This window comes from Trichomonas vaginalis, chromosome I (assembly GCF_026262505.1).
Source record: "Trichomonas vaginalis G3 chromosome I, whole genome shotgun sequence".
Classification (NCBI taxonomy): domain Eukaryota; phylum Parabasalia; order Trichomonadida; family Trichomonadidae; genus Trichomonas; species Trichomonas vaginalis.
In genome coordinates this window covers 1,673,863-1,697,009 of record NC_067203.1, presented here as the reverse complement: position 1 = coordinate 1,697,009, position 23,147 = coordinate 1,673,863, and the positions used below count along the sequence as shown (strand labels likewise).

At 32.2% G+C, this 23,147-nt stretch overlaps 12 protein-coding genes and 1 pseudogene across 13 annotated transcripts, besides 2 other annotated features; 4 read left to right on the top strand and 9 right to left on the bottom strand.

Annotated features, from left to right (window-relative positions):
• Positions 1-344: 344 nt before the first annotated feature.
• TVAGG3_0910290 (uncharacterized protein) lies at positions 345-877 on the bottom strand (the record flags this gene model as incomplete). Its single annotated transcript, XM_001329901.1, has 1 exon — positions 470-781. The coding sequence occupies one exon, from the start codon at positions 779-781 to the stop codon at positions 470-472; it is 312 nt and encodes a 103-aa protein (XP_001329936.1).
• A 210-nt stretch (positions 878-1,087) lies between these two features.
• TVAGG3_0910280 (armadillo (ARM) repeat-containing protein family) lies at positions 1,088-2,517 on the bottom strand (the record flags this gene model as incomplete). The annotated part of the gene is made up of 1 exon (XM_001329902.2): positions 1,126-2,517. One exon carries the CDS (start codon positions 2,515-2,517, stop codon positions 1,126-1,128), a length of 1,392 nt encoding a protein of 463 aa, XP_001329937.1.
• Positions 2,518-2,643: 126 nt separating this feature from the next.
• On the top strand, positions 2,644-3,903 carry TVAGG3_0910270 (regulation of centriole replication; the record flags this gene model as incomplete). Its single annotated transcript, XM_001329903.1, has 1 exon — positions 2,644-3,903. One exon carries the CDS (start codon positions 2,644-2,646, stop codon positions 3,901-3,903), a length of 1,260 nt encoding a protein of 419 aa, XP_001329938.1.
• A 281-nt stretch (positions 3,904-4,184) lies between these two features.
• Positions 4,185-7,147, top strand: TVAGG3_0910260 (armadillo (ARM) repeat-containing protein family; the record flags this gene model as incomplete). The annotated part of the gene is made up of 1 exon (XM_001329904.1): positions 4,198-6,852. The coding sequence occupies one exon, from the start codon at positions 4,198-4,200 to the stop codon at positions 6,850-6,852; it is 2,655 nt and encodes an 884-aa protein (XP_001329939.1).
• A 611-nt stretch (positions 7,148-7,758) lies between these two features.
• On the bottom strand, positions 7,759-7,904 carry TVAGG3_0910250 (annotated as a pseudogene). Its single transcript has one exon. A coding segment is annotated over exon 1 (146 nt).
• A 145-nt stretch (positions 7,905-8,049) lies between these two features.
• Positions 8,050-9,353: a mobile genetic element.
• Positions 8,130-9,257, bottom strand: TVAGG3_0910240 (Mariner transposase; the record flags this gene model as incomplete). Its single annotated transcript, XM_051251781.1, has 1 exon — positions 8,130-9,257. One exon carries the CDS (start codon positions 9,255-9,257, stop codon positions 8,130-8,132), a length of 1,128 nt encoding a protein of 375 aa, XP_051077355.1.
• A 24-nt stretch (positions 9,354-9,377) lies between the features above and the next one.
• Positions 9,378-9,770, bottom strand: TVAGG3_0910220 (spectrin binding; the record flags this gene model as incomplete). The annotated part of the gene is made up of 1 exon (XM_001329905.1): positions 9,378-9,770. The coding sequence occupies one exon, from the start codon at positions 9,768-9,770 to the stop codon at positions 9,378-9,380; it is 393 nt and encodes a 130-aa protein (XP_001329940.1).
• A 619-nt stretch (positions 9,771-10,389) lies between these two features.
• Positions 10,390-10,895: a mobile genetic element.
• A 486-nt stretch (positions 10,896-11,381) lies between these two features.
• On the bottom strand, positions 11,382-12,319 carry TVAGG3_0910200 (ER to Golgi vesicle-mediated transport; the record flags this gene model as incomplete). The annotated part of the gene is made up of 1 exon (XM_001329906.2): positions 11,475-12,275. The coding sequence occupies one exon, from the start codon at positions 12,273-12,275 to the stop codon at positions 11,475-11,477; it is 801 nt and encodes a 266-aa protein (XP_001329941.1).
• A 161-nt stretch (positions 12,320-12,480) lies between these two features.
• TVAGG3_0910190 (ankyrin repeat protein family) lies at positions 12,481-14,299 on the bottom strand (the record flags this gene model as incomplete). Its single annotated transcript, XM_001329907.1, has 1 exon — positions 12,893-14,272. One exon carries the CDS (start codon positions 14,270-14,272, stop codon positions 12,893-12,895), a length of 1,380 nt encoding a protein of 459 aa, XP_001329942.1.
• Positions 14,300-14,559: 260 nt separating this feature from the next.
• On the bottom strand, positions 14,560-15,916 carry TVAGG3_0910180 (armadillo (ARM) repeat-containing protein family; the record flags this gene model as incomplete). The annotated part of the gene is made up of 1 exon (XM_051251780.1): positions 14,591-15,904. The coding sequence occupies one exon, from the start codon at positions 15,902-15,904 to the stop codon at positions 14,591-14,593; it is 1,314 nt and encodes a 437-aa protein (XP_051077354.1).
• A 1,777-nt stretch (positions 15,917-17,693) lies between these two features.
• Positions 17,694-19,855, top strand: TVAGG3_0910170 (uncharacterized protein; the record flags this gene model as incomplete). Its single annotated transcript, XM_001329908.1, has 1 exon — positions 17,694-19,802. The coding sequence occupies one exon, from the start codon at positions 17,694-17,696 to the stop codon at positions 19,800-19,802; it is 2,109 nt and encodes a 702-aa protein (XP_001329943.1).
• Positions 19,856-20,214: 359 nt separating this feature from the next.
• On the bottom strand, positions 20,215-21,487 carry TVAGG3_0910160 (lectin leg-like domain-containing protein; the record flags this gene model as incomplete). Its single annotated transcript, XM_001329909.1, has 1 exon — positions 20,279-21,487. The coding sequence occupies one exon, from the start codon at positions 21,485-21,487 to the stop codon at positions 20,279-20,281; it is 1,209 nt and encodes a 402-aa protein (XP_001329944.1).
• A 91-nt stretch (positions 21,488-21,578) lies between these two features.
• TVAGG3_0910150 (glycine-rich protein family) lies at positions 21,579-22,901 on the top strand (the record flags this gene model as incomplete). Its single annotated transcript, XM_001329910.2, has 1 exon — positions 21,674-22,546. One exon carries the CDS (start codon positions 21,674-21,676, stop codon positions 22,544-22,546), a length of 873 nt encoding a protein of 290 aa, XP_001329945.1.
• Between the last annotated feature and the right edge of the window lie 246 nt (positions 22,902-23,147).

The following is a 23,147-nucleotide window of genomic DNA, read 5'->3' as shown; positions in this document are numbered from 1 at the left end:
TATGTTTTGCAAGAATTTATATCAATTTTCATATGCAACATAGTAAATTTTTATTTAGTTAAAATAAATTTGAGGAAAATGAACATATAGATTACAAATTACACTACGATAGCTCATTATCTATGATAAATAAATGATTTTTATGATATTCATGCTAAGTGAATAGGTAGCTTTCTATTTTGTTTTGGATTCAAAAAGATAAGCAATATATAACTCATAATTCATGAGATTCCTAAATGTCTATAAGGAGTAAGACCATCTTCATGCAGAATCGTCTAAAAAATAGAAAATAATTTCAAGAATGATTAAATAATATTAGATTAAATCAATTATTTTGTAATCAAATCAACATATTTCATGGAAAATAATACATTGAAATGAAAATTATGCTAAATAAAAAGTAAATTAAGATTAATATTTTTCAATATCCAATTTTATTAATATTAGAATTTAAACAAATAAAAACATTTTAATTACTCTGATCAATATAATCGAGAAATTCTTCAAATTCTTCATCTGCGCGCTGTATTTCGAATCTTTTTTGAATTTCGAGTAAATGCATTTTATGTTCCATTTCGTTATTAGCTGCTTGAATAAGTTCTTTGTATGAAGACAATTTGTTCTTAATTTCGTTACTCTGAATGGTTTCTTCAGAAGTATCTGGTTCTTGCAATTTCAAGTATTGAAGTGCAATATTTTCAAATCTAGATGCCGCCTGAGTAATAATGAATGCCTTAGCACTGCCATCGTTCGATGTTTGCTGAGCAGTCAGACTACTCATATTTTTGAAAAAGTGACAACTTTGAAATCATAAACCCATCTATTTCTGAAGATCCAACAGTTTTTCTGGCTAGTCCTTTATTTACAAGGTTATTCTGCTTTTATGTCACTAGATTTTAGTGGAATTGACTTTATTTTTCAATAATATGTATTTGAAATGAATTTTATCTCAATTATGAGACTTATTATTGTTATATTAACCTATAAATCTCCTTAAAACAGTTTATATATCTTAAGTTTTGTTGCTGTGATCTCTTAAAATAACAAAAATTATAAAATATTATTGATTTCTCAAAAAATATAATATTCGTTTAATATACAAAGAATGAGACCATTAAATATACTCTATAGATCATTGTTATTACTGTTTGCTGAAGCAATGATTTGATCTAGAATCTGTGCCAAAGATTCGACTTCAAGTGAATCAGAAAGCCTTAATTCTTCAATCCATTGCATTAATTCGGAGTTCTCTGACATGTCTTTTAGCTTTGCAAAGTAAATATCATCCTGAGGAAGCCTAGAAATGGTTAATAATGCGTTCAAAGCATATTTAAAGTCTTTTTCACCAAGAATTGAGATATTTGAAACAATGAACTCGTAAAAGCCAATATCCCTTAATGTTAATAGAATATCTTTATGACTTTCGCAATTATTCAAGAAATCTATTGCTAAAGTCAATCTTGACGAGATTTGACGAACAGAAAACTTTCCATCTTCAATTACAAGTTTATGGAAGTCTTGTGAAATGAAATACATTGCTAATTCTTCATTTATGCTTATTAACAAAGAAATCAAGGAATAATGATTAGATCTTTCTTCTTTTGTGAAATTATTGAAAATCATAGTGATTACATCTAAAATTGAATGATTCATAAAATATTCAATAAAATTGTGATCAAAAAGAAGAATTCCTTCAATAATATCAAGGGTATCCGATGATATGTTGAAGAGATCTTGGTTTTGAGATAAATTTGCTTGAATATATTGAATAAAAATGTCAATATAATCATTTCTAACAAAAAACTTGACGAATTCACCATTTGCCCAAACAAAGTTATTCCATGCATGAGAGATAAACTGTACAAACTCTGGCGGATGAATTTTATCCATAAAAGGAAGTAAATTATTCATTACTGAAAATAACTCTTCATAATATTCTGGAAATACAAAACTTGAGCCTAAACAGTTCGTAATAAATACAGCTACAGAAACAATTGTATTAGATGTAATATCTTCTGTGAATAAAGTATTAAATGCATTTAAAAAGTGAGAAGTGATTAAATTCCTTCTCCCTTCTTGACTTAGTACTATTTTGCAGCATAATTTAATTGTGTCTTCTCTTGGAAATGTATTTTGAAGAATTTGGATTATTCCATTTTGAATTAAATAAAGAGTCCATTTCTTAGAACGACAAAATAACTGTATTAATTCAGATGCAAGATGCTGAATTTCAGCAGAATCACTTTGGTAATCTGTTAATAAATTTAATACGAATTCTATTGGGAACATATTAGCTATTTGAGCGAAACTATCAAAGATCCACTGAAGAGCTTCGATTTTTTCTTCTAATGAATTGCTATGAGCTTTATTTAAGATTGTTTGAAAATTGTTTGTTGTGACTTCATCATCATTGTTGTTGATTAGATCAGGAATGTTAACACTTGTTAGTTGATCTATCAAATTTGTTGGTTTTGATGACTTCCTATATTTTGAACATTTCAAATTGGAAGAATTCATCGAAAACTGAATTTAATTATGCGTTCCATTTATTTTCGGATAATATTATTCAAGTACAAACAATGGTTGTAAAAAAATTCATGAACTTTTTTTGAGAGATTTTGGTGCACGTTTAAAAAATCGAAAATGTTGAATTTGCGCTCTCTCCACAAAGAGAACTACAGAATTGAAAGCGAAATCGGTCGAGGAAGTTTTGGAGCAGTGTTCAAAGCATTTGACAAAGTAAATAGACAGTATGTATGCATTAAACAAGTAGAAATTCAAAATACATCTCAAGCACGCCTTAACAAAGAAATTGATATACATAGTTCATTAAATCATCCAAATATCGTTAAGTTCTACGGTACTTACACAGATGAATCCTATACTTACATTGTTATGGAATATTGCCCGAATGGATCACTATATGACAGCGAAAAGTATAGAAATCATCAAATATTCTCACTTGATGAAGCTAGATCCATTTTAAACGATTTAGGAAAAGCAATCCAATATATGCATAATAAAGCTTTTATTCACCACGATATTAAGCCAGGGAACATGCTATTTGATAAAAATAATCATATCAAACTATGCGATTTTGGATTATCAACATCATTAAAAGATGTTAATCCGACCAAGAAGGATATGTGCGGAACTCTTCATTACATTGCTCCAGAAGTTCTTAAACAGCGTGCTGTTTCACGTGCATGCGATATTTGGAGTTTTGGTGTCATTTTGTACACATTATTAGTTGGAAGATTTCCTTTTGAAGCCGACAGCCAGTATGAAATGGCTCAAAAGTCGATGTCTGCAGATTATTCCATTCCTTCATTTGTAGATCCTGTTGCAGCAGATTTAATTAATCAATGTTTATCAATTGAACCAAAAACTCGTCCATCTATTGATAAAGTGCTAGAGCATCAATTCTTTAATCCACAACCAGAAATCAATTTTAAGAATCCAGCATTAAAGAAAGATTTAATCTGCCCATTCTCTAAAGGAACTGTTACAGCAAAATCCACAGGAGAACTTATTTTAGATCTTGATGGAAGAGATGAGATCCTTAAAATTCTACCTGATGTATCAGTTTTGGTTGTTCAAAGAGATGGTAATATTTTGAAGCATTTCGAAATGCAAAACTTACCAAAAAAGTATTTAACCAGAGTTAATTTTGCAATTGATATTGTTAAAAAGGCTCAGGCACAAGTTCCGATTTTAATATGGCATCATACTCAAGGAAAATTCGTTATGCATGGAGATATGTCCATAAAGTTACTAAGAAATAATATGTGGTATGATGTTGATGATAGTCTTCCAATTATTAAGTCTATGAAAGATATTGTATCAATAGTGAAAAACTCATCGGATCCGCAATTTCCTATTATAATAGGATCCGCTAATTAATCATGTATTGTTTGTATTTGTTAAATAAATTTATAAAATTTATTCACATTCATTTGAAGATGAATTAATGCTCAAATTATAAATAGATGTATATGTCTAAGTATGTTCTACAAGCAAAACTAAGCCATGCGACTTTATTGTATGAGATGTCTTAATTTATAGTAAAGATTTCCGTGATTAGAAATTAGAGGATACTAAATGAGACACATCAATTCATCCAATCCGAATAAGGGATTATCAATTGTTGATATCGTTGACTAATGATATATTTTTTTTTTGTCAAAAGAAAAAAAAATGGATGAAATAGTTAATTTACTAAGTGTAACTTTCCAAGCAAAGTCACAAGAAGAGATCGATGGTGCCAATGAAGCACTTAATAACTTCGGAATGAGTCAAGATTTTATTAATATCCTATTTTCTATAATATTAAACAAAGAATTAAGCATAAGCGTTAGAACATCAGCAGCATCATTTTTATGCGTAAAATGCGATAAAGAACATGACAAAATACCACCAGAATCAATTGATTTAATCATTTCTCAATTTCCACAATTATTATTCCAAGTTGAACCTGCTTTATACAACTATTTTAGGAAGTTTTCTTATGTTCTATCCAATAAATTCTATATAAACATGATCCAATCAAATAATATTCATCTTCAGTTTTTAGATTTTCTTCAGAATCCTCATATTATGCAACCAGCGTCAATTCTCTTTAAGTACTTCACTAAAGCAACTCAAGACGATGCAGAAAAGAAAAACTTTTTATTGGCTAATTCTCTTGAAGTTATCTTTCAAGTTATTCAGAATACAAACGACTTATACTTTATTGGTAACCTTATCGATTCAATCAGGTATTTATTAAACAATGAAATTGAAAATTCAGTTTATGACACGATTTCAACAGCTTTTGATTATCTTATTGCACTATTACAAAACAAGGAATCTGAATACTATTCAAAATTTGTCGGACACTTTATTTTCTTTGTTTATAGATTTTTATATTTCGCTCAAGAGCCAAATTATCCTAATTTCAAGGCCTTGTTCGAAAAGATTGTACTTACCACACACGAATTAAATGACTCTTCCGTAAATTACAAATTCATTCAATTATTACAGGTGAAATCAAGTATTTGGGATAGTTTTATACAAGAAGAAGAAAATATTAAATATATTCTCGAGAATATTCTCATTCCTTTGTTTGCTTTATCAGAAGAAGCTCAATCAAAAATAGAATCTGATCCAAATCAGTTTTGTATCGAAAATATATATGCAGGAGGTGATCTAAAAGATCAATACAGTAGGGCTTATTGGTGTATTACCATTCTTCACCCACTAATTTTGCCATATATTATTCCTTATGCGCAAACAGCCGTTGAAAATTACGCAGCTAATAAAGATCCATGCGCTCTTTACTCCGCACTCCACTTCTGCTCAGCGGCATGGGCGAAATTGTATAAAACAATCGAATTTTCGGAAAAGGCTATTGAATTTCTGAGGGACACGGCGGTTTTATTGAATGAAGATTCACTTTTGCCAAGGTGCGGTTTTATTTTATTATTAGGATCAATAGATGATTTGAAACCTCTTCCAGCAGGTTTTCCTATTGAACTAATTCATGAAGTAATTCTCCAATGCGATCAAGATAATTTGATTTTACAATATTTCTCATGCTATTCCCTTATTAATTTGCTCGATTCTATTGCTCGAGAACCAGGAACAACAGCTGAGTTCGAAGGAATGGTCGATTTCGATACTTCTCAGTTCATTTCTATGGTTATGGCAATAAGCTCTGAGTTTAATGATATCGCTTTCATGAGAATTATCACAGCATGTATCAGAATGCCAGGATTTTTGACTGCAATTAGCCCTGTCGCCACTGAAATTGTTTTGGATTACTTCAATAACGCGAAAGGAATGCTTTTGAACACTAAAAAAGAGGATGCTGGTAAAATGGAGCTAATCTTTAACCCTGTTATGAACCTAATCGATTCAATGAAGGCTGTTCCTGAAGCATTAAATGAAATTTTGGCTGTTTCTGCTGCACAGCTCTTTGAGAATGTTGATTTCTTTGATAATGATGCTACACTTGAGCCAGCACTAGACTTATCTTGCCAAATTATTGGTCTTTCTTCCAAATCTTGTCAAGAATTTTGGTCATTAGTTCAAGTAATTGCAAATAAGCTTGGAGAACAGAAACTAAGTGTAGACCAGATGAGTAAGTTTTCAATTATGCTCAATAATCTTGCTGTTTTGGATCCAGAATCTGCATTATCTCAAATGGAATTCTTCCATCAGCTATTTCAGATCATTTCTGCCATGATGAGTCAAAATGAATCTTATGTAGAGTCATTTTCCAACATGGCAGCTGCAATTCTCTTTTTATCTCCTCAAGATTCCGAGTTACACCAGGAAATCATGTCAAACATTGCCGGAATCATCAACGAAAAAGTTGATGAATTAGAAGATGATGGCAGTGCCTTTGATTTCTTCGAAGAAATGGAAAATATAATTTTCGCATTTCTTGCTCTTTATCCTGAAGAAGCCCTATCACTCCTTGGTGAAGAACTAATGGATATACTCATGACGTCTTACTCTGGCTGCGCTCCAAGGCCAATCGAGCCCTTATATGTCATTAAATGTCTCGGGCCATTCCTTCATAAAGAGGACATATTTAAGTACTTGGCCAGCGCTGTTCCAGGATTTTCTCCAGAAAATATCACAAAACCAATTAATTACAACGACCATGATATTGAAGCCATGAAAATCAGTATAGAAACAGTGCCTTTGATACCAGATAGTACAAGATTACCTGCTGTTGTCGAATTTTTGAAACAAATTATTTCAATTGACTCAGAAGCAGCTGAAGAAATGGAAGTTACAGAACTACTTGCTGGACTCCAAAAAGCTACAGACAACGAGCAATCTGAAGATACAGAAGAAAATTGATACAGATTTTCGAAATAATTTAATATTTGTTTGTATAAAATAAATGTTTGTTATTTTTATTTATATGTTTTTACCAAACCATGTGAAAAGTCATTAATTTTTGGAACATATATCTACGTTATGAATTTTGATTGATCCTTTCTGTTGTAGATCGGAATTAAAGAAGTCAACAGCGAAACATAGAATAACTAGGAAAAATTTAACATGATATCTATTTGGTCTTCATAAATTGGGTTGTACCAAATAACTAAATTTTCCAGGCATTAATTTAGAATGCTCATAAAAAGTAAAGTACATCATTAATTATTAATTTAAAATTTTCAAAGAATTGAATCCAAAAATTCAAAGAAGTAAACTTTAATCTCAAAATTCGAGGTAATTGAAAGGTTTACACACAAAGAATATGATTTCAAGTTTAGTTCAACTCGAATTTTTTCAAATTCTGAGACTCAAATTAGTCAAATTGTACATAATACTAAAAGGACTTAACTAGTCTTGAATGATCAAATCCTCCGATCATATGCATAAGCTAGTTAGAATTCTCTGTAAATTATTTATTATATTGAAACAAGATTGCCAATTGAAGAAAAGTATTTTTAAAACATTATTTTAAAAATCTTATCGAAATAATTTAGACTCAATATCAGAAAAAGAATATTCTTTCGCAGCATGCCGCTCCAATATGAAGTGTGTTTTCTCCATATTTATTTTTTTTTTTCGTGGATATTTGCACCATGTAAAATAAGAATTTCGGCCATTTCTTTACTATTCCATACTACTACATTATGAAGTGCGGTTTCTCCATCTTCATCTTTTTCATTGATATTCGCACCATGTGAAATAAGAAATTTAACAGTTTCTTTACTATAATTTTTAGCTGCAATATGAAGTGCAGTTTCTCCATATTTATTTTTTCATTGATATTTGCACCATGTGAAATAAGAAATTTAACAGTTTCTTTACTATAATTTTAGCTGCAATATGAAGTGCAGTTTCTCCATATTTATTTTTTCATTGATATTTGCACCATGTGAAATAAGAACTTCTGCCATTTCATCATAATTCCATGCTACTACATTATGAAGTGCTGTGTTTCCATTTTTATCTTTTTCATTGATATTTGCACCAAGTGAAATGAAATATTCCAAAAGGGGTGGAAAGTTAAAGTTCACTGAATTAATAAAACATTTGTTAATATAGGGTGTCCAAAGGTGTGTTTAGCACAAACCTGAATACTGCGAATAGAAATAAACAAGTTACATATATATAAAGTTTATTTAAATATAATCACCATTGGATTCAATCACGCGTTCGCAGCGATCGATCCAGGCTTGAAAGACACGCTTTAAATCATCATGAGAAAATTGCTCAAATTGCTCTCTTACAAAATTTTCAAGATCATCTGGACTCGCGAATTCGCGTCCTTCAGCTCTCTTTTTTAGCGTGCCGAATAAATAAAAGTCAGAGGGTGCAATATCAGGTGAATAAATTGGGTTTGGAACAACTTTGACATTGTTTTCCACCAAGTAATTCATTACCTTATGACTTTTGTGAACTCTTGAATTATCAAAATGAATTGCAAACTTTTGTTTTTGTTGTTTGGATTTCTCAAACTCATCAGAATTGATAATTTGAGTAAGAACATTGTCAATTAGATACTGAGCATTCATCGTATTAGGTTTTTGAAGAATATCAATTGCGATGATGCCATTCACGCCCCAAAAAACCGACAACATCATCATTGGTGTGTCAATTTTTTTCTTCGGGAATGTTTGCGGATTTTCATCCTTCGGGATCCACATGATTTTGGCTTCTGTTGCATATTGAAACCAAGACTCGTCCCCTGTTACTAAAAAGCGAAACTTCTTGGATTGATACGCACCCAATATAGAGAGGAGCTCTTTCGAAGATTGGACTCTAGATTTTTTTTGAACTGAATTAAGGTTGTGCGGAACCCAACGTGTATACGCTAGTTTGTAGTTCAAATAATTGTGCAGATAATAACTGACTGTTGTACGTGGTATCTTTGTCATCTCCTCTATCCTTCTGAGTGATGCTCTTGGGTCTTCATCTAGCGCTTGAAGAATTGCTTTGATTTTTCTTTGATCCGGCGATTTTTTGTCAATTTTTATGATGGGCGCCTTTTTGTTCATGAAGTGATACATCCTAACATGATACGTTACAGTGGAATAGCTAGGAGCATCCATACCGAAGCACTTTACCAATGTCTCGTAGATTTTTTTACAGTCTTTGCATTTTTTTGCAAGAGCGAGGATGTTTTCTTTATGATTCATTAAAAAAATGAAAAAAATCCCGCCAAAATTTCCCGCGAAACCGCCTCTTGTCTCAAAATTCATTTTATATCCCGGCATGGCGCCAAAATACAACATACTCATCATATACATATATTCATATTTTTTATTATATATTTATAATCAGCATATATCTCCTTTAATAGTCTCATATAGAGCGCTGTGCTAAACGCACCTTTGGACACCCTATATCATTAGTTTGATCGAAATAAACTAAAAATGATTCAAGATTATTATACCACAATAAGATAATTTGATCTCTAAATTGTACTCATTCATCAAGAATGTAACAAAATCAATGTTGTGTGAAACAATCGCATATTCCATGGATTCTTTATTTGGTTCCTGATATTTCAAACATTCACTCATGATCTCTTGATTTCCTCCTAAAAATGATAAATTTAGACATTTTTGAGTTATTTCTGAATTGAATTTCGTTCTTAAAAACTTGAAACAATCAACTGCTCCATGGTAACAACATAATTCAAGTAATGAATATCCTTCAATAAAAAGTTGATATGGATATAATGTGCTTTCAAGTGTTTGCTCTTTATCAAATCCTTCTCTTTCAGTGAACGAGATGAATGTTTCTAGGTTATTATACATAATTGCTCTGTAAATTGTATTTTCTGCATGAATATCGATATTTATAAAATGAATTTCTTTGAAATCATCAGATTTGTTTAACTTAATTCCATATTCTTTATAAAACAGGAAATTTGGAATAGTTGGAATACTGCTTGCCTCTGTGATATGATAATCATCAGATATGAGTTTGGCAAGAAATAAATACGACTTTGTATAGCGATTATTATATGGAATAATATTTAAAATGTCATTTATAACACTTGTAGGTAGATATTTCTTTGAATCAATTCTGTTTCGATCATTTTGTAAATTTTATTTAATTCTTCTTCATTTTGGGTTTTTAGCTGATAAATTGCATTGTATGAATCAATGTAGGATTTGAAAATACTTCACAATTCACTGAATTTATTTGGGTGAATGTCTTGATCAGTGAATTGCATTTTACCATATAGGATATCATTTAAATTCATTAGAAGAAAAAAATGTAATGTTATACATTTGGAAAACGGGAAGACTACAAAATTGTGCGGCCAAATTGCCACCATTTTGTAAAGTAGTTTTTTTGACATCCAGTGCAATTGCAGGGGACGTGTTTCAAAAAAATTTTAATGGTTGTGTGAGAGACCTTATTCCCTTACAGGAGCTCCTCAGCTTCCAATCCTACGAAATGGATCTCCGGAGCTCCTGAATCTGTATCAGCAGAGGCCCTTTACCATTTGGGCCTCTGCTGATCAGAAGAATAAGGCAGCCATTCTGCCTCTTCAGGAGCTCCAGAGCTCCTAATCCCTACGAAATGGATCTCCGGAGCTCCTGAATCTGTATCAGCAGAGGCCCTTTACCATTTGGGCCTCTGCTGATCAGAAGAATAAGGCAGCCATTCTGCCTCTTCAGGAGCTCCAGAGCTCCTAATCCCTACGAAATGGATCTCCGGAGCTCCTGAATCTGTATCAGCAGAGGCCCTTTACCATTTGGGCCTCTGCTGATCAGAAGAATAAGGCAGCCATTCTGCCTCTTCAGGAGCTCCAGAGCTCCTAATCCCTACGAAATGGAGCTCCTGAATCTGTATCAGCAGAGGCCCTTTACCATTTGGGCCTCTGCTGATCAGAAGAATAAGGCAGCCATTCTGCCTCTTCAGGAGCTCCAGAACTCCGTTTCCTCAAGATCAGGAGTGATGGAGTTCCTCACTTTCGATTTGTTAAAGCCTGTTCTTTTGGGAACAGGCTTTAATAAATTTAATGTGCACTCAATCCAGCTCTGTTAAATATTTTGAACTCTACTCTTCTAATATAGAGTTCAAAATATCTTCCAGAGCTGGATTGAGTCTATATTACATCATATTTCTCAGTAATTTTGTGAATATGTGTTGGTGAAATAACCCTCACTAATGCAGACTTTACAATGTCAAAAATACTAAATTCTGACACTTTACAAACTTTACAAAGCACACTTTTGTAATATACCCTTTGGAAAACTATGTTCTCAAAGATTTCCGATAAAATTTATGAATTTTGCTTAAGTTCATATATTTGAAATGAAGCAATAACAATAAAATAGTCGAAGGTAATATTATTTTCACCCAGATGCTTAAATTATTTAATAAATTAAGGAAATAAATAAGAAATAATCAGATACAATAATAATAAATTTATTATCCTACAATATAAAGAATAAAAAAATAAAATAATCAACGAATAAACACAAAATTTGGAATATTTTTTTCAATTAGTAGCATTTTGGAGCCAACAAGTACAAGAGAATAATTTGTATTGCTGCCAAAATAAGCAGGAAGTAAGTAATTATTTGTGTACTCTGTGTTTGGCGCTGAGCCATGCATTGTTCACTATTTAAGGTTCTGAGGGTCCAAAGGAAGGCTGCTGCAGCACAGTATAAGTAAGATACGTAGAAAAGGGCTCTGTTCCAGGAAAATAGTGAAATAATTGTAAGATAAAATGATATCGATGAAAAGTCTGAAAGAAGGGAGAGAATTGGATATGTTCCTTGTATACCAAAGTTGGAGAAGCATAATTTGCAAATTACTATCTCGAAGAACAAGATGCAGATAAATTTAAGAATACAGATGTATAAGAAGTCCATTGAAAAGCCCTTCTCAGCTCCTTTTATGAGAGATGTGATTAGCATGAAAATAAACGTAAAAACTAATGGTGTGTATAATTCTGGAGCGTTTGGATTATCAATTGGAGAACATGTTTGTCCTTCAGGTACAGAGCGAGACCATTGCTTAACAATAAATGGACATGCTAAATTCTTAATTTTATGAAGAAAAGAAGCTCTTGTAATTGCAAAATAAGGTGGAATTAAGGACTGACTTTGCTGGAATTGTTGAGTAAGCTTATCTGTATTTAATTGTTGAAATTGAGGTGGTAATTGAATTCCACCTGTTAACATTTGGGCATATTTAAAAACTTCTGGTGACATGAATGGATTTCCACTTTGTGGTTGCGGCTGTTGCTGTTGAGGATCTTGTGGATCACCACTTCCTTGATAATATCCGCCTGAAAGCATTTTTTAATTCGTTTCGATTTTTTTTTCTTTTCTGGCGGTGTCAAAATAGCAAAATTATTTTATTTGATGCTATTTTTCTGATTAATCAATTGGTTACAAATTTTTTAATTTTGCTAAAAGTTACATGCACGAAAAGTAACACCCTCTTCTTTTTTCCTAGGGTTACTGATCGCTTCCTTTCTGCTCGTCATGCCAGAAATGAAAGAAATGATTGGTGTAGAATAATTTATTACTACAATTGGCAACTATCTCGTAATAATGGATCTACTCCACTCATATAGTTTCTAAAAGTTTTTTCAAAAAAAAAAAGCAATTGCCACTACTCTTTTTTACCACAATTCAATTTTTTTACAAAATAAAAAATTCGAGGTGAAAATAATTTAGGAAATATTATAGCACATATAAAAATTTCAAAGATTCAAACAAAATTGAGAGCACGCTATGATTCAAATTGAGCAACTATGATTCAGCTCAACCACCTATAAAATAAAGAAATTTACAGTCTCAGTATGCTCCAGTTTTAAGGAAACAAATACTTATATTATATATAGGGAAAAAATATTAACTTTATCTTTTGTAACAATGATTGAGAGATAATAACCAAATACATCAACAAATTATTTTCTTGCAATTGATAATAAATATTCTCTTACTGCTCCTTTCGAACAATCAAGTGCTGTTTCTCCTTTATTATCCTTTACTTCTTTATTAGCTCCATTAGAGATAAGATATTTAACAACTTCAAGATGACCATTAGATGATGCTATAATGAGTGGAGTATATCCAGCATTAGTCTTTGCTTCTTTATTAGCTCCAACAGAGATAAGATATTGAACAACTTCAAGTTTACCACTTATTGATGCCCAAATGAGTGGAGTACGTCCATAATTATCCTTTGCTTCTTTATTAGCTCCAACTGAGATAAGATATTGAACAACTTCAAGATGACCATATGATGATGCCAAAATGAGTGAAGTATATCCAGCATTAGTCTTTGCTTCTTTATTAGCTCCAACTGAGATAAGATATTTAACAACTTCAAGATGACCTTTTTGTGATGCAAAAATGAGCGGAGTATATCCATATTTATCCTTTGCTTCTTTATTAGCTCCAACTGAGATAAGATATTTAACAACTTCAAGATGACCATTAATTGATGCCTCAATGAGTGGAGTATTTCCATCATTATCCTTTGCTTCTTTATCAGCTCCAACTGAGATAAGATATTGAACAACATCAAGTTTACCCCAATCTGATGCCCAAATTAGAGCTGTACCACCATATTTGCTGTTGATTTCTTTGTCACAGCCATATTCAATGAGAGATTTAACAAGTCTCAGATTTCCTTTAACAGATGCTTCATGAAGTACATTTGTACCATAATCATCATCTTGTTTTTTCCAAAGTTCTTCGTCACATGCTTTTTGCATCATTTTTTGATTTCCTTTTTCTGAAATTTCTTCAAAGAATTTGTAGATTTGATCGAAATCTTCAGAATTTTTAAGTTCCGAAATTTTCGAAAGAAATTCTTTTGGTAAATCGTTTCCTTCTTTCGCTTTGAGTTGAGAGTGAAGAGTTTGCATCTCTTTCTCAACGTTTTCTTTTTCTTTTTGGATCCGAATTAAATCTGCTTGAAGTTTTTCGATTTTATTTGTTGTAATGGATTGATCCTTTTGCAATTGTTCTAAAAAGACAATAATTCCTTCGAAAACTCGCATCTTCATGTACTTTTGAACTGATTTAAGTGTTGAAACGGCATCTTGTAGGTTGTTTATTGAAACATTTGCATTTCGAGTGCAGGCATACAATTCACGTGCTGAAATGACAGAATGGGATTGCGCAAGAAGAGAATTGAACTCGTCAGGTGTTAAATTCGCGAATTTCATGATTGATTCGATATCTTCGACTTCGAATGTGCTAAAGAGATTATCCGCTTCAATATAATCTTTGATATGTGAGCCAATATATTCGTAGTTCAGAACAATTCCCTGACTCATTAAAATTTGTAAAGTGGTAAATTTATGGAATCCACATAATGATAATTATGAATATTCATTTATTTCCGATTACATTTTTATATGACTTGTCCGCAAAACATTCAATACACTGAGAATAAATTACATGGCATTTGTCGTCAAATGCCATGTAAAACTCTCAAAAGTTGAGCCCCTTATTGCTGGGTGAAATCACCCATGTTACAATGTATATTGACTATAAGAAAGGCTACGATTATCTGAAATTGATGCTTTTCCTACAATCAATTTTGAAGATATTTTATAAATATATTTTTTTTATAACAAAAAAACAAAATAATTTTAAGGATTAAGCGCAGTTAGGATGTCTTTAAGTATCAATAACGATTTCTCTGATAAATCAGCATCATAAAGTGATAAAAGAATGTCAACATCCAAATTTTCTCTTAATAACTCAATTGGCAGCCTGAAAAACAGTATAGAAATAGAAACAAGTATGAATTCAGTCAGATCTTGTCTGTTTTCATCCAAAACATTAATCAAATCGCTGATTATCTTCATTTGATCGAGATTTTCGAAAAATGAAGGATCAGAAACTTGAATTAACCTCGACATCAACGCGCAAGCAGCTTCTTGTATGCTGAACTGTGCATACGACATGAAATCAATGACATTAAAGACTAATCCGTCTTTGATAAAAAAAGTATGAGCGAGAAAAGGAGCTCTTTCAAGGAGATGACTCAAGAAAATCAATATATACCGACATAAATCGCTTTTAGCAGTCGAAATGTTGACTTGCACGCGTGGAAAAGGAATAAAATTTTCAAAATCAAAGTCATCGGGTAAAACAAACAAAAGAGAGTTAAGAACAGAATATGCAACAGATATATGCATGGCTAATGTGGAAAAAAGTGACGCCAAAACGTTTTTTTGGTGATATTCAGGGTCATTCAAGTATCTTATGATAATTGGCTGCATATTGAGCTGTATTGCACGGGAAAGTATATAAATAACTCCATCGTTGATGCTTAAATCGATGTCAGTTCCTGTTTTTGACTTGAAAAATGTCCAAAGGTCTTCCATGACGTTTTCGTCGTCTTGCGGCAGTAACTCGAGTATACTGTTGATGTATTTGATGTCTGATGGTATAACTTCTTCTGTATCTTTCGGAATAAAAAATTCAAAAAATTGTAAAAAAAGTTTTGGATGTAATTCAGAGAGTGTTGCAACAAGATCCTTGCAGGATTTGATGGCGTAGTAGTTCGTTGAGTTCAAAATCTCTAAATACAATTGAATTTTATCTTCTTCAATAAGGAAATGGCTTTTATCGGGGAACTTCGCTGAAAGGAAACTCAGTATCTGTAATGATGGAGAGGCGCATTCTTCATGTTCGTTTATCAGTCGAAAAAGATATAAAATGAACTCATCGTCGTTTACGACCTCTAAATCTTTTTCGGATGCACCTGCAATCGATATTTGAATGTCTTGCAAGGTAGTAGTTAGCTCTTTGATGTTTTCTGAGTAATTATAAAGAATTTTTAGTAAAGAATCGAGATAAAATCCATCACGGAGGCCTTTATCAGCAGAAGTTTTTTGTGGATTTATAAGTTTCTCGATTTCATCATGATTGGATTGCTGAATTTTGTAATCCAGCATCAAAAATCTTTTACTCTTTGAATTCTTTTATTTTTGATGCAAAATAAACTATTCAAAAATATTTGAATCGAAAATGATCGCCAAATTTTTGGATTTGAATGTATTGCTTGGTCAATTAAAAATATTATTGACAGCATAATTATAGATCAAATATAAACTTTTTTAAAATTTTGAATGAAATTTATCAGTGATATAGTGGATTTAGTTATATTTATATTATCGGACATTATTATACCACAAAATGTCCTCACAAAGGTAAGAATGCAAGATGATTACTTTAATAATAAATCTAACAGCTTATAAGATGATAGTTTCATTATATAAAGTATGGTCACACACATTTTTTGGAGCTCAACTCAAGGCTATTATAAACTAAAGGCAATATAACAGTTATGAATAGAAATTATAACTCTATTCTTTGCGATTTAACTGAAAACATTCTAGCATTCACAATTATGCTATTACTGATTAAACTATTACAGAATTATTATAGAGAGTTTATTCTTGATAGTATAAGTCACGTAAACCATTATTCTTGATAGTATAAGTCAGGTTTGAGTCTTACCATCAGGTTTTCTGAGCCCCTGTAAATTTCAGAATAAAAAATCAATTCTTCTTCAGTGTTTTTAAACATGATCCATTGGCGCGGTTCAATTTTAACGACATTTTTTAACGCGATACGAGCGTAAGTCCATAGAATGTGTTTTGAGGGAAACTATAAAAATCCAAAATAGAGGTAAGTGCGCCATTATTACCTGCGAAGTTACATGGAATAAATCGAAGAGTAAGTACAAGATGATCTTGCATCTTTCCAAGTAAATGAAATTTATTAAAATTAAGATGATAATATTCATTTATAGTATGTGTATGATGTTTTTTCAAAATTTCTTCAAATAAAATGCAATGATAATTTTTGAATAATTTTTTTCTTGTGTATATTTCATTTTTTATTAGTGAAAATATCATTACATCAATAAGGAAAGCACAATCCAAATTCATATTAGTTAAATTAATATACGACCAAAAGTGCTTACTCTTAAACAACCGTCGGATTTCCGGGTGAAATCGTGACACACTTTCGTCTTTCGTAGGCAGTGGTGGTTGTTACAAAAGGTAACTTCGAATGTAGCGTGAAATCTGCAAAAAAAATTCTGAAATTTGAATGGAGAACACAAAAATTGAATAGTTTACGTCAATAAAAAAGAGAAAAATGAAGCCAATGTGTCTCGAACCTAGGACTTAGAGCAGCAATCCCATTGTTTATCCCATTACACTAGATGCGTCTCTCACCTCAGTGAATGAGATCAACTATAGCAACTTGTGGAAAAGTGACAAATAGCAACTTTGACCCTCTCTCTGCATTTTATTTGAAGAAATTTTGAAAAAACATCATACACATACTATAAATGAATATTATCATCTTAATTTTAATAAATTTCATTTACTTGGAAAGATGCAAGATCATCTTGTACTTACTCTTCGATTTATTCCATGTAACTTCGCAGGTAATAATGGCGCACTTACCTCTATTTTGGATTTTTATAGTTTCCCTCAAAACACATTCTATGGACTTACGCTCGTATCGCGTTAAAAAATGTCGTTAAAATTGCCCACACGCGTGATCCATTTTATGATAAAATACTGATCTACTTCTTGTACATGATTATTCCATGTCCATGTAAAAGTTAATGATTAAATGTCAGATCATATGCACACCGTATATTATCTATAAAAGGAATGACTCCACTTTAAAATTATTTTTGAGAGAAAATTAATCGTTATTAGAAGTATGCAAACTGGCGAATCTCAGGAATCCTCCAGCCCCGGAATTCTTCCTGAGACAATGAAGCACAGGATGCTCATACTTGTGAATGAACGCAATGATAAACCTGAGCAATTTAAACCAAATTCAGAATTAAATATCGGAAATGAGCTCAAAGAAAAGGCAGAAGAAGTGCTTCAATCAGTGGGTACTGGAGCAGAGCCAGAGCAAGAAGAAAATAAAGAATTAACTCAAAATCAAACCGAGGTCAAACAAAATGTGGATGAAGTAAAGGAAAAGGTCGAAGCATTACTAACTAATAATGAACAGAAACCTGAGGCAAGTGATAAAACTCAAGAAGAACAAATTGTTGAAAATAACGAACAAATCAAACCAACCGAAAATGTAAATGATAAGCTAGAAAATCTAGTTATAGGTAGTGAAACTACAAATACTGAACCAAAGCCGGAAGAAAAATCAGAATTAGCACAAAATACGGCCGAATCAGTTGAGCAGGCAAAAGAGAAACTAGAAAACGTTATTATGCCAACAAATGATCAGCCAGAGCAAAAATCGGACGAAGAAAAAATTTCAAATAAAGTTCCAATCGAAAATTTACAAGAAAACAAAAATGAATCACAAGATAATCAGCCAGACAATGAAAATAAGCCAGAAACGTTAAATACTAATGATTCTGAGAATTTAGGAAAAGACCAGCTTCAAAATCTTCTCCAACCTTTACAAAACGAAGAAACAGAAAACAAAAACAATGAAGAAGAAGCTCAGAAAGAAGATAAGCCTGAAAATTCAGAAGATCAAAATAATAATCAAAATGAAGGAAAGAATGAAGAGAAAAACGAGGATATATTCAAAGTAATGCAAATGGAAGAGACTATCATTCATGAAGACAATCAAAACGAAGATACAAAAATTTCAGAAAAATTTAACGAAGGAGCACATGAAATTGTGAACCTAGTTTCACCAGATGAAGCTCAACAACAACCTCCAAGCAACGAAATTACCGAAATCTCAGAAAATGAAAACAAATCAGATGATAAAAACTGTTCTACAGATTCTCCTCCACATGGATCACGTCAGGGAACTGCCACATCCGAAAACAATGACAACAGTTTATTCATTGCTCAAATTGACAAACCTTATGTAGCAAATCAGACTCAGCCAGCAGCAAAGAAGTATTCGGATGAAGAACTTGCAGCTGCTATGCATACATATATTGTCCATAAGACTCTTCCTCATCCAGAACAAAGGTCAGAATTATATGTCTACATTGGTCACAAAGGATTCGAGTCAATGATGAATGGAAACTACCAGAAGGCCAAGGAAATGAATATCCTGCAGTCAGAATTCCAAAAAAGTATGAAAGAAAATGCAACTGCAGAAGCTTATAAAAAACGTGAAGCTGAACTCGAAAAACATCTTGACAACGCAATCCACCAGCTCCACAACCTCACTGCATCATGGGAAGAGAAAATTCAGAATTATCAAGATACGGAACAGGCGAAATTAGACAAATTAGGGGACAAACATAGCGAAAAATTGGATAAATTCAATGAAAAATACGAAAATCCAGATAATCTTCGCGAATTTTCCAAAGCATCTCCAGCATTATTGTCAATGAGAGAAAGAGAGAGGTCATTGTTACTTGCAAATGAGTTCAAAGAGGCCACTGCTGCAAGGTCAATCGCTGAGAAGATGGAAGAAGAAGAAGCGGAAAGGATGCAAAAAATTGCTGAAATGGAAGTGAATTTACGAAGGCAAAACTTAACATCCAAGCTTCAGAAGGAGATAAACATTGCATCCCAAAAAGCTACAGCCAAAATAAAAGTAATGACAGCTCAAAAAGAAAGAGAAGAACAAGCATTAAAAGCTCACATTGAAAATTTAAGCAGAGAACTCGAACAAATAAGGGAAAGAAAAGGTCTGAACTCCAAAATAATTGTTTCAAAGATGCAGCCAATTGTTCCTAAAATGTCACAACAACAAGTTAAACAACTTAAAAGTTTTAGAAACGAAAGTCCAGCAAAAAGACTACTTGTTAGACCTAATGTTTACACAGCTACGGCAAAGAATGCAAGAAAGAGCGCTAATAGAGTATTACCTGCATTTCCAGAATAATTTTTATTGTTATGTTTTTTTATGTTTATTTAATTAAATGTTTTATTTGAATTCTTTTTAACCATCATCTTACTTGTGAATTGTTATGTATACAATCATACTTTTTTATCAAAATGAACAATAAAATTGAAATACAATTGATTAAATAATGAATTTATATAATATTTTCAGTTTGAAATCACATAAAATATAAATACAATATGTTTTGTGAACTTAATAAGTCTTAAATAGGATATTAAAATTGAGATATTTACAATTTCTTTCAATATATGACAAACAAGAAGAAATTTTTGGTAGTATTGAATGAAAATTACATATATTTGGAGCAAACTTCGAGAGTTGGAAAAATAATATTTTGAAAGATTTATCAGATCAAATTGAAATCCTACATATACGAACAATAAATTAAAAACAAGGCTTTAGTTGTTATATTGAAAAATAAAAAACATTTTTTAAAATCTCTATAAAAAATAAAATTATTCGCGTTTCTTTGATAAAACAACAAAGTGATATCTAAGGAAAAAGATGCAATAAGCAATAAATTCTATTAAACAAATGATTCCGAGATAAAAAGATAAATTTTCTTTTTCATTTTCATGATTATCCTCATGAAACTCTTCAGGAGCGAGTTTGAATACCTGGAAGATATATTTTCTCGCTTCATTTTCGATTTGAACGCAATTCAAGCTCAAATCTGATCTAATTTGGCGAAGTTGGTTTCCTGTGTCTCTCCATATGTTGACCATATCCATTTTGGTCGAAAACATTGCGTTTGCGACATTTTCGAACCTGTGATATGACTTTTCTAAAACAGGAGAGATTTTTTCATCAATTAACTGCTTTAATTGCTTTGACGACACAGTATGGTTAGCTCTGAGTATAGTTTCTTTGATTTCTGCCAGAGAATCCTTTAATTGAACACTTTGGCCGGTAAAATTATCATCATTTCCGAGAGCTTCTTCAATGTATTGAGAAACAACCTGCATCACAGCTCTTCTCATCATTTTCATTGTCTCTCTTTTATTCGCTGTAGTGCGTAAGGCCTTTCTGTTCCTTTGATCTAATGATTCGTCAATTTTTCTTCTTTCTGATGTAGGAATGTATGTAAATCCGTGAATATTTGTTATGCATCGATTGCATTTAACAGGGGATTGCGCGAAAAATGAAAAATATGTTTGATCATAAGCTCCAAATGTTGAAACATTAAATTGAAGTTCATTTTCGTATGATATTTCGATATTTCTACCTTTTTTGACAATTTGAACGGTATGCTGTTTCGAGAAGTTGAAATTGTCTATGATATTTGTGCGTGGAGGAATAACTTCGTTTCCTTTGACTGAAAATGAAACAGATCCATTTTCTAAAGGAACAAATGTGATGTTCATACCGCTGAACCATGATTGCGGATCAGGGCATACGTTTCTACTGAGAGTTATATAAAATTCATCTTGGTCGAGTGAAAAATCGAGATTTGTAGACCAATCTTTGGCATTCGTTGGTGTTCTCGAACAAATGCCACCAAAAACAGAAGGTATTGCAGTAGTGAGGTGGATAACTCTTTTTTGTGCCACAGCCTGGCCACGAAGTGTCCAATTTCCAATCTCACCAGGAAGGGTTCTCAAGAATGGTACTGAGAGTTGATATTCTGAATCTGTTGCTGCTAAAAAAAGAGAATAAAGAAACATTTTAATGTAAAAAAAATTATTCAAGAAAAAGGGGGTCACCCTCCCTCTCTCCCTATTTTGACATAATTTTTTTTATCTAAATAATACATACGTGAATAAATCTAGATGCTCTCTTGCCTGCACAATGCATTTCTGATTTGATAAATTTCATGCTCTGCTTTTACTGCCAAAAGATTAGTAAATTAAATGTCAGAATCAGTTCCATATGAGGAATTTTATTTCCAGTTTGGAAAATATGGGCTTTTCCGTGGAGCACAGCGACCTGGTTATCAGCCAATTTGTAGTGGATCCACATGTAGATTTTTATATCCATGCCAAAGTAGCGTATATTGCACCCCTGTTGAGTTACATTTAAAACTTGGAAAATATTTTTTAGAAGTTTATGGTGCGTCAGGCAGTGATTATGACAGTGGTAGTTTTGGCGGTTATGCATCAATGATAATTAATTTGCTTGAGGAAAATCCTTTATTTCTATATATAGGCGGTAAGGGAGAAATTAGACCAGAAACACCTTACGAGACCTTTAATGGTGGCGGTTGGGGCGGTTCTGTATATTCCGGTGGCGGCGCCACTGACTTTCGTTCAGAAGACAATTTAGAATCGAGATTTCTGATTGCCGGCGGCGGTGGTGGTTCTGCGAATGTACATGATATTGGCACATCTGGTGGTGGATTGAAAAGTTTGGATTTTTGTGGACTCCCCGGCGCAAACCAAACCAATCCAGGCTTTGATGGATCATTTGGCAGTGGATATGGAAATAGATATTCAGCGCCTGGTAACTCTCCAGGAGGTGGGGGAGGCCTATTTGGCGGTGGTCCTGGTTCCGGTGGATCTGGTTTTGTTTATTCTGAGAATAGAGAGACTGATAAAATTCACCAATTACCATCATGGATAAAGATCGAAGATTCTCAGTTTAGTTATTCCACAAATAGAGGTCCTGGATATGCTATCATTTCGTCATTATCTCATAACGATTGCAAGTGCTCATATGATTATATAATTCCTAGGGATATCCATGCTGCGCCATTTTTGTATAGTTATATGATTATGCCTAAATAATTCATCTGCGCTCCCTGGAGTATTAATATTTATTCATTATCTGTTATATTTTGATTCACCTTATATGTTAGCAGTTAATTGAGAAGTATATATATTGCATCATCACTTAATTCGTATTATTCATTGAAACATTAATATAAATTTGATATACACTTTATTGCAAAAAAGAAAATAAAACATAGTTTGATCACAGTCAGGTATTAACGATCTTGATCTCTTAATAAATGTAAAATCACATCAAGAAAATGAGAGATTAACAACATAGACTTGATTCTGATTGAATATCGTATTGCTTTTGACATTCCTATTATTATTTTGCCATTTATAACTATAAACATAATTATAATTCATAGTTTATATCTGAAATTGTTTTTCGAATGTATAACATAAACATCCATTTGCAACAGATAAAGAAACAGCCGAAATTCTTATTTTATGTGGTGTAAAAATCGATGAAAAAGATATAAATGGATGAACTGATCTTCAAAGTGCAGCAGATAATAATAAAAAGAAAGAATTAGCCAAACTTCTTAAATTGCACGGAACATATGAATATTAAAAGGTATCCTCTTAATTTTTGGTAGGTCTTGAGATTTGCCGA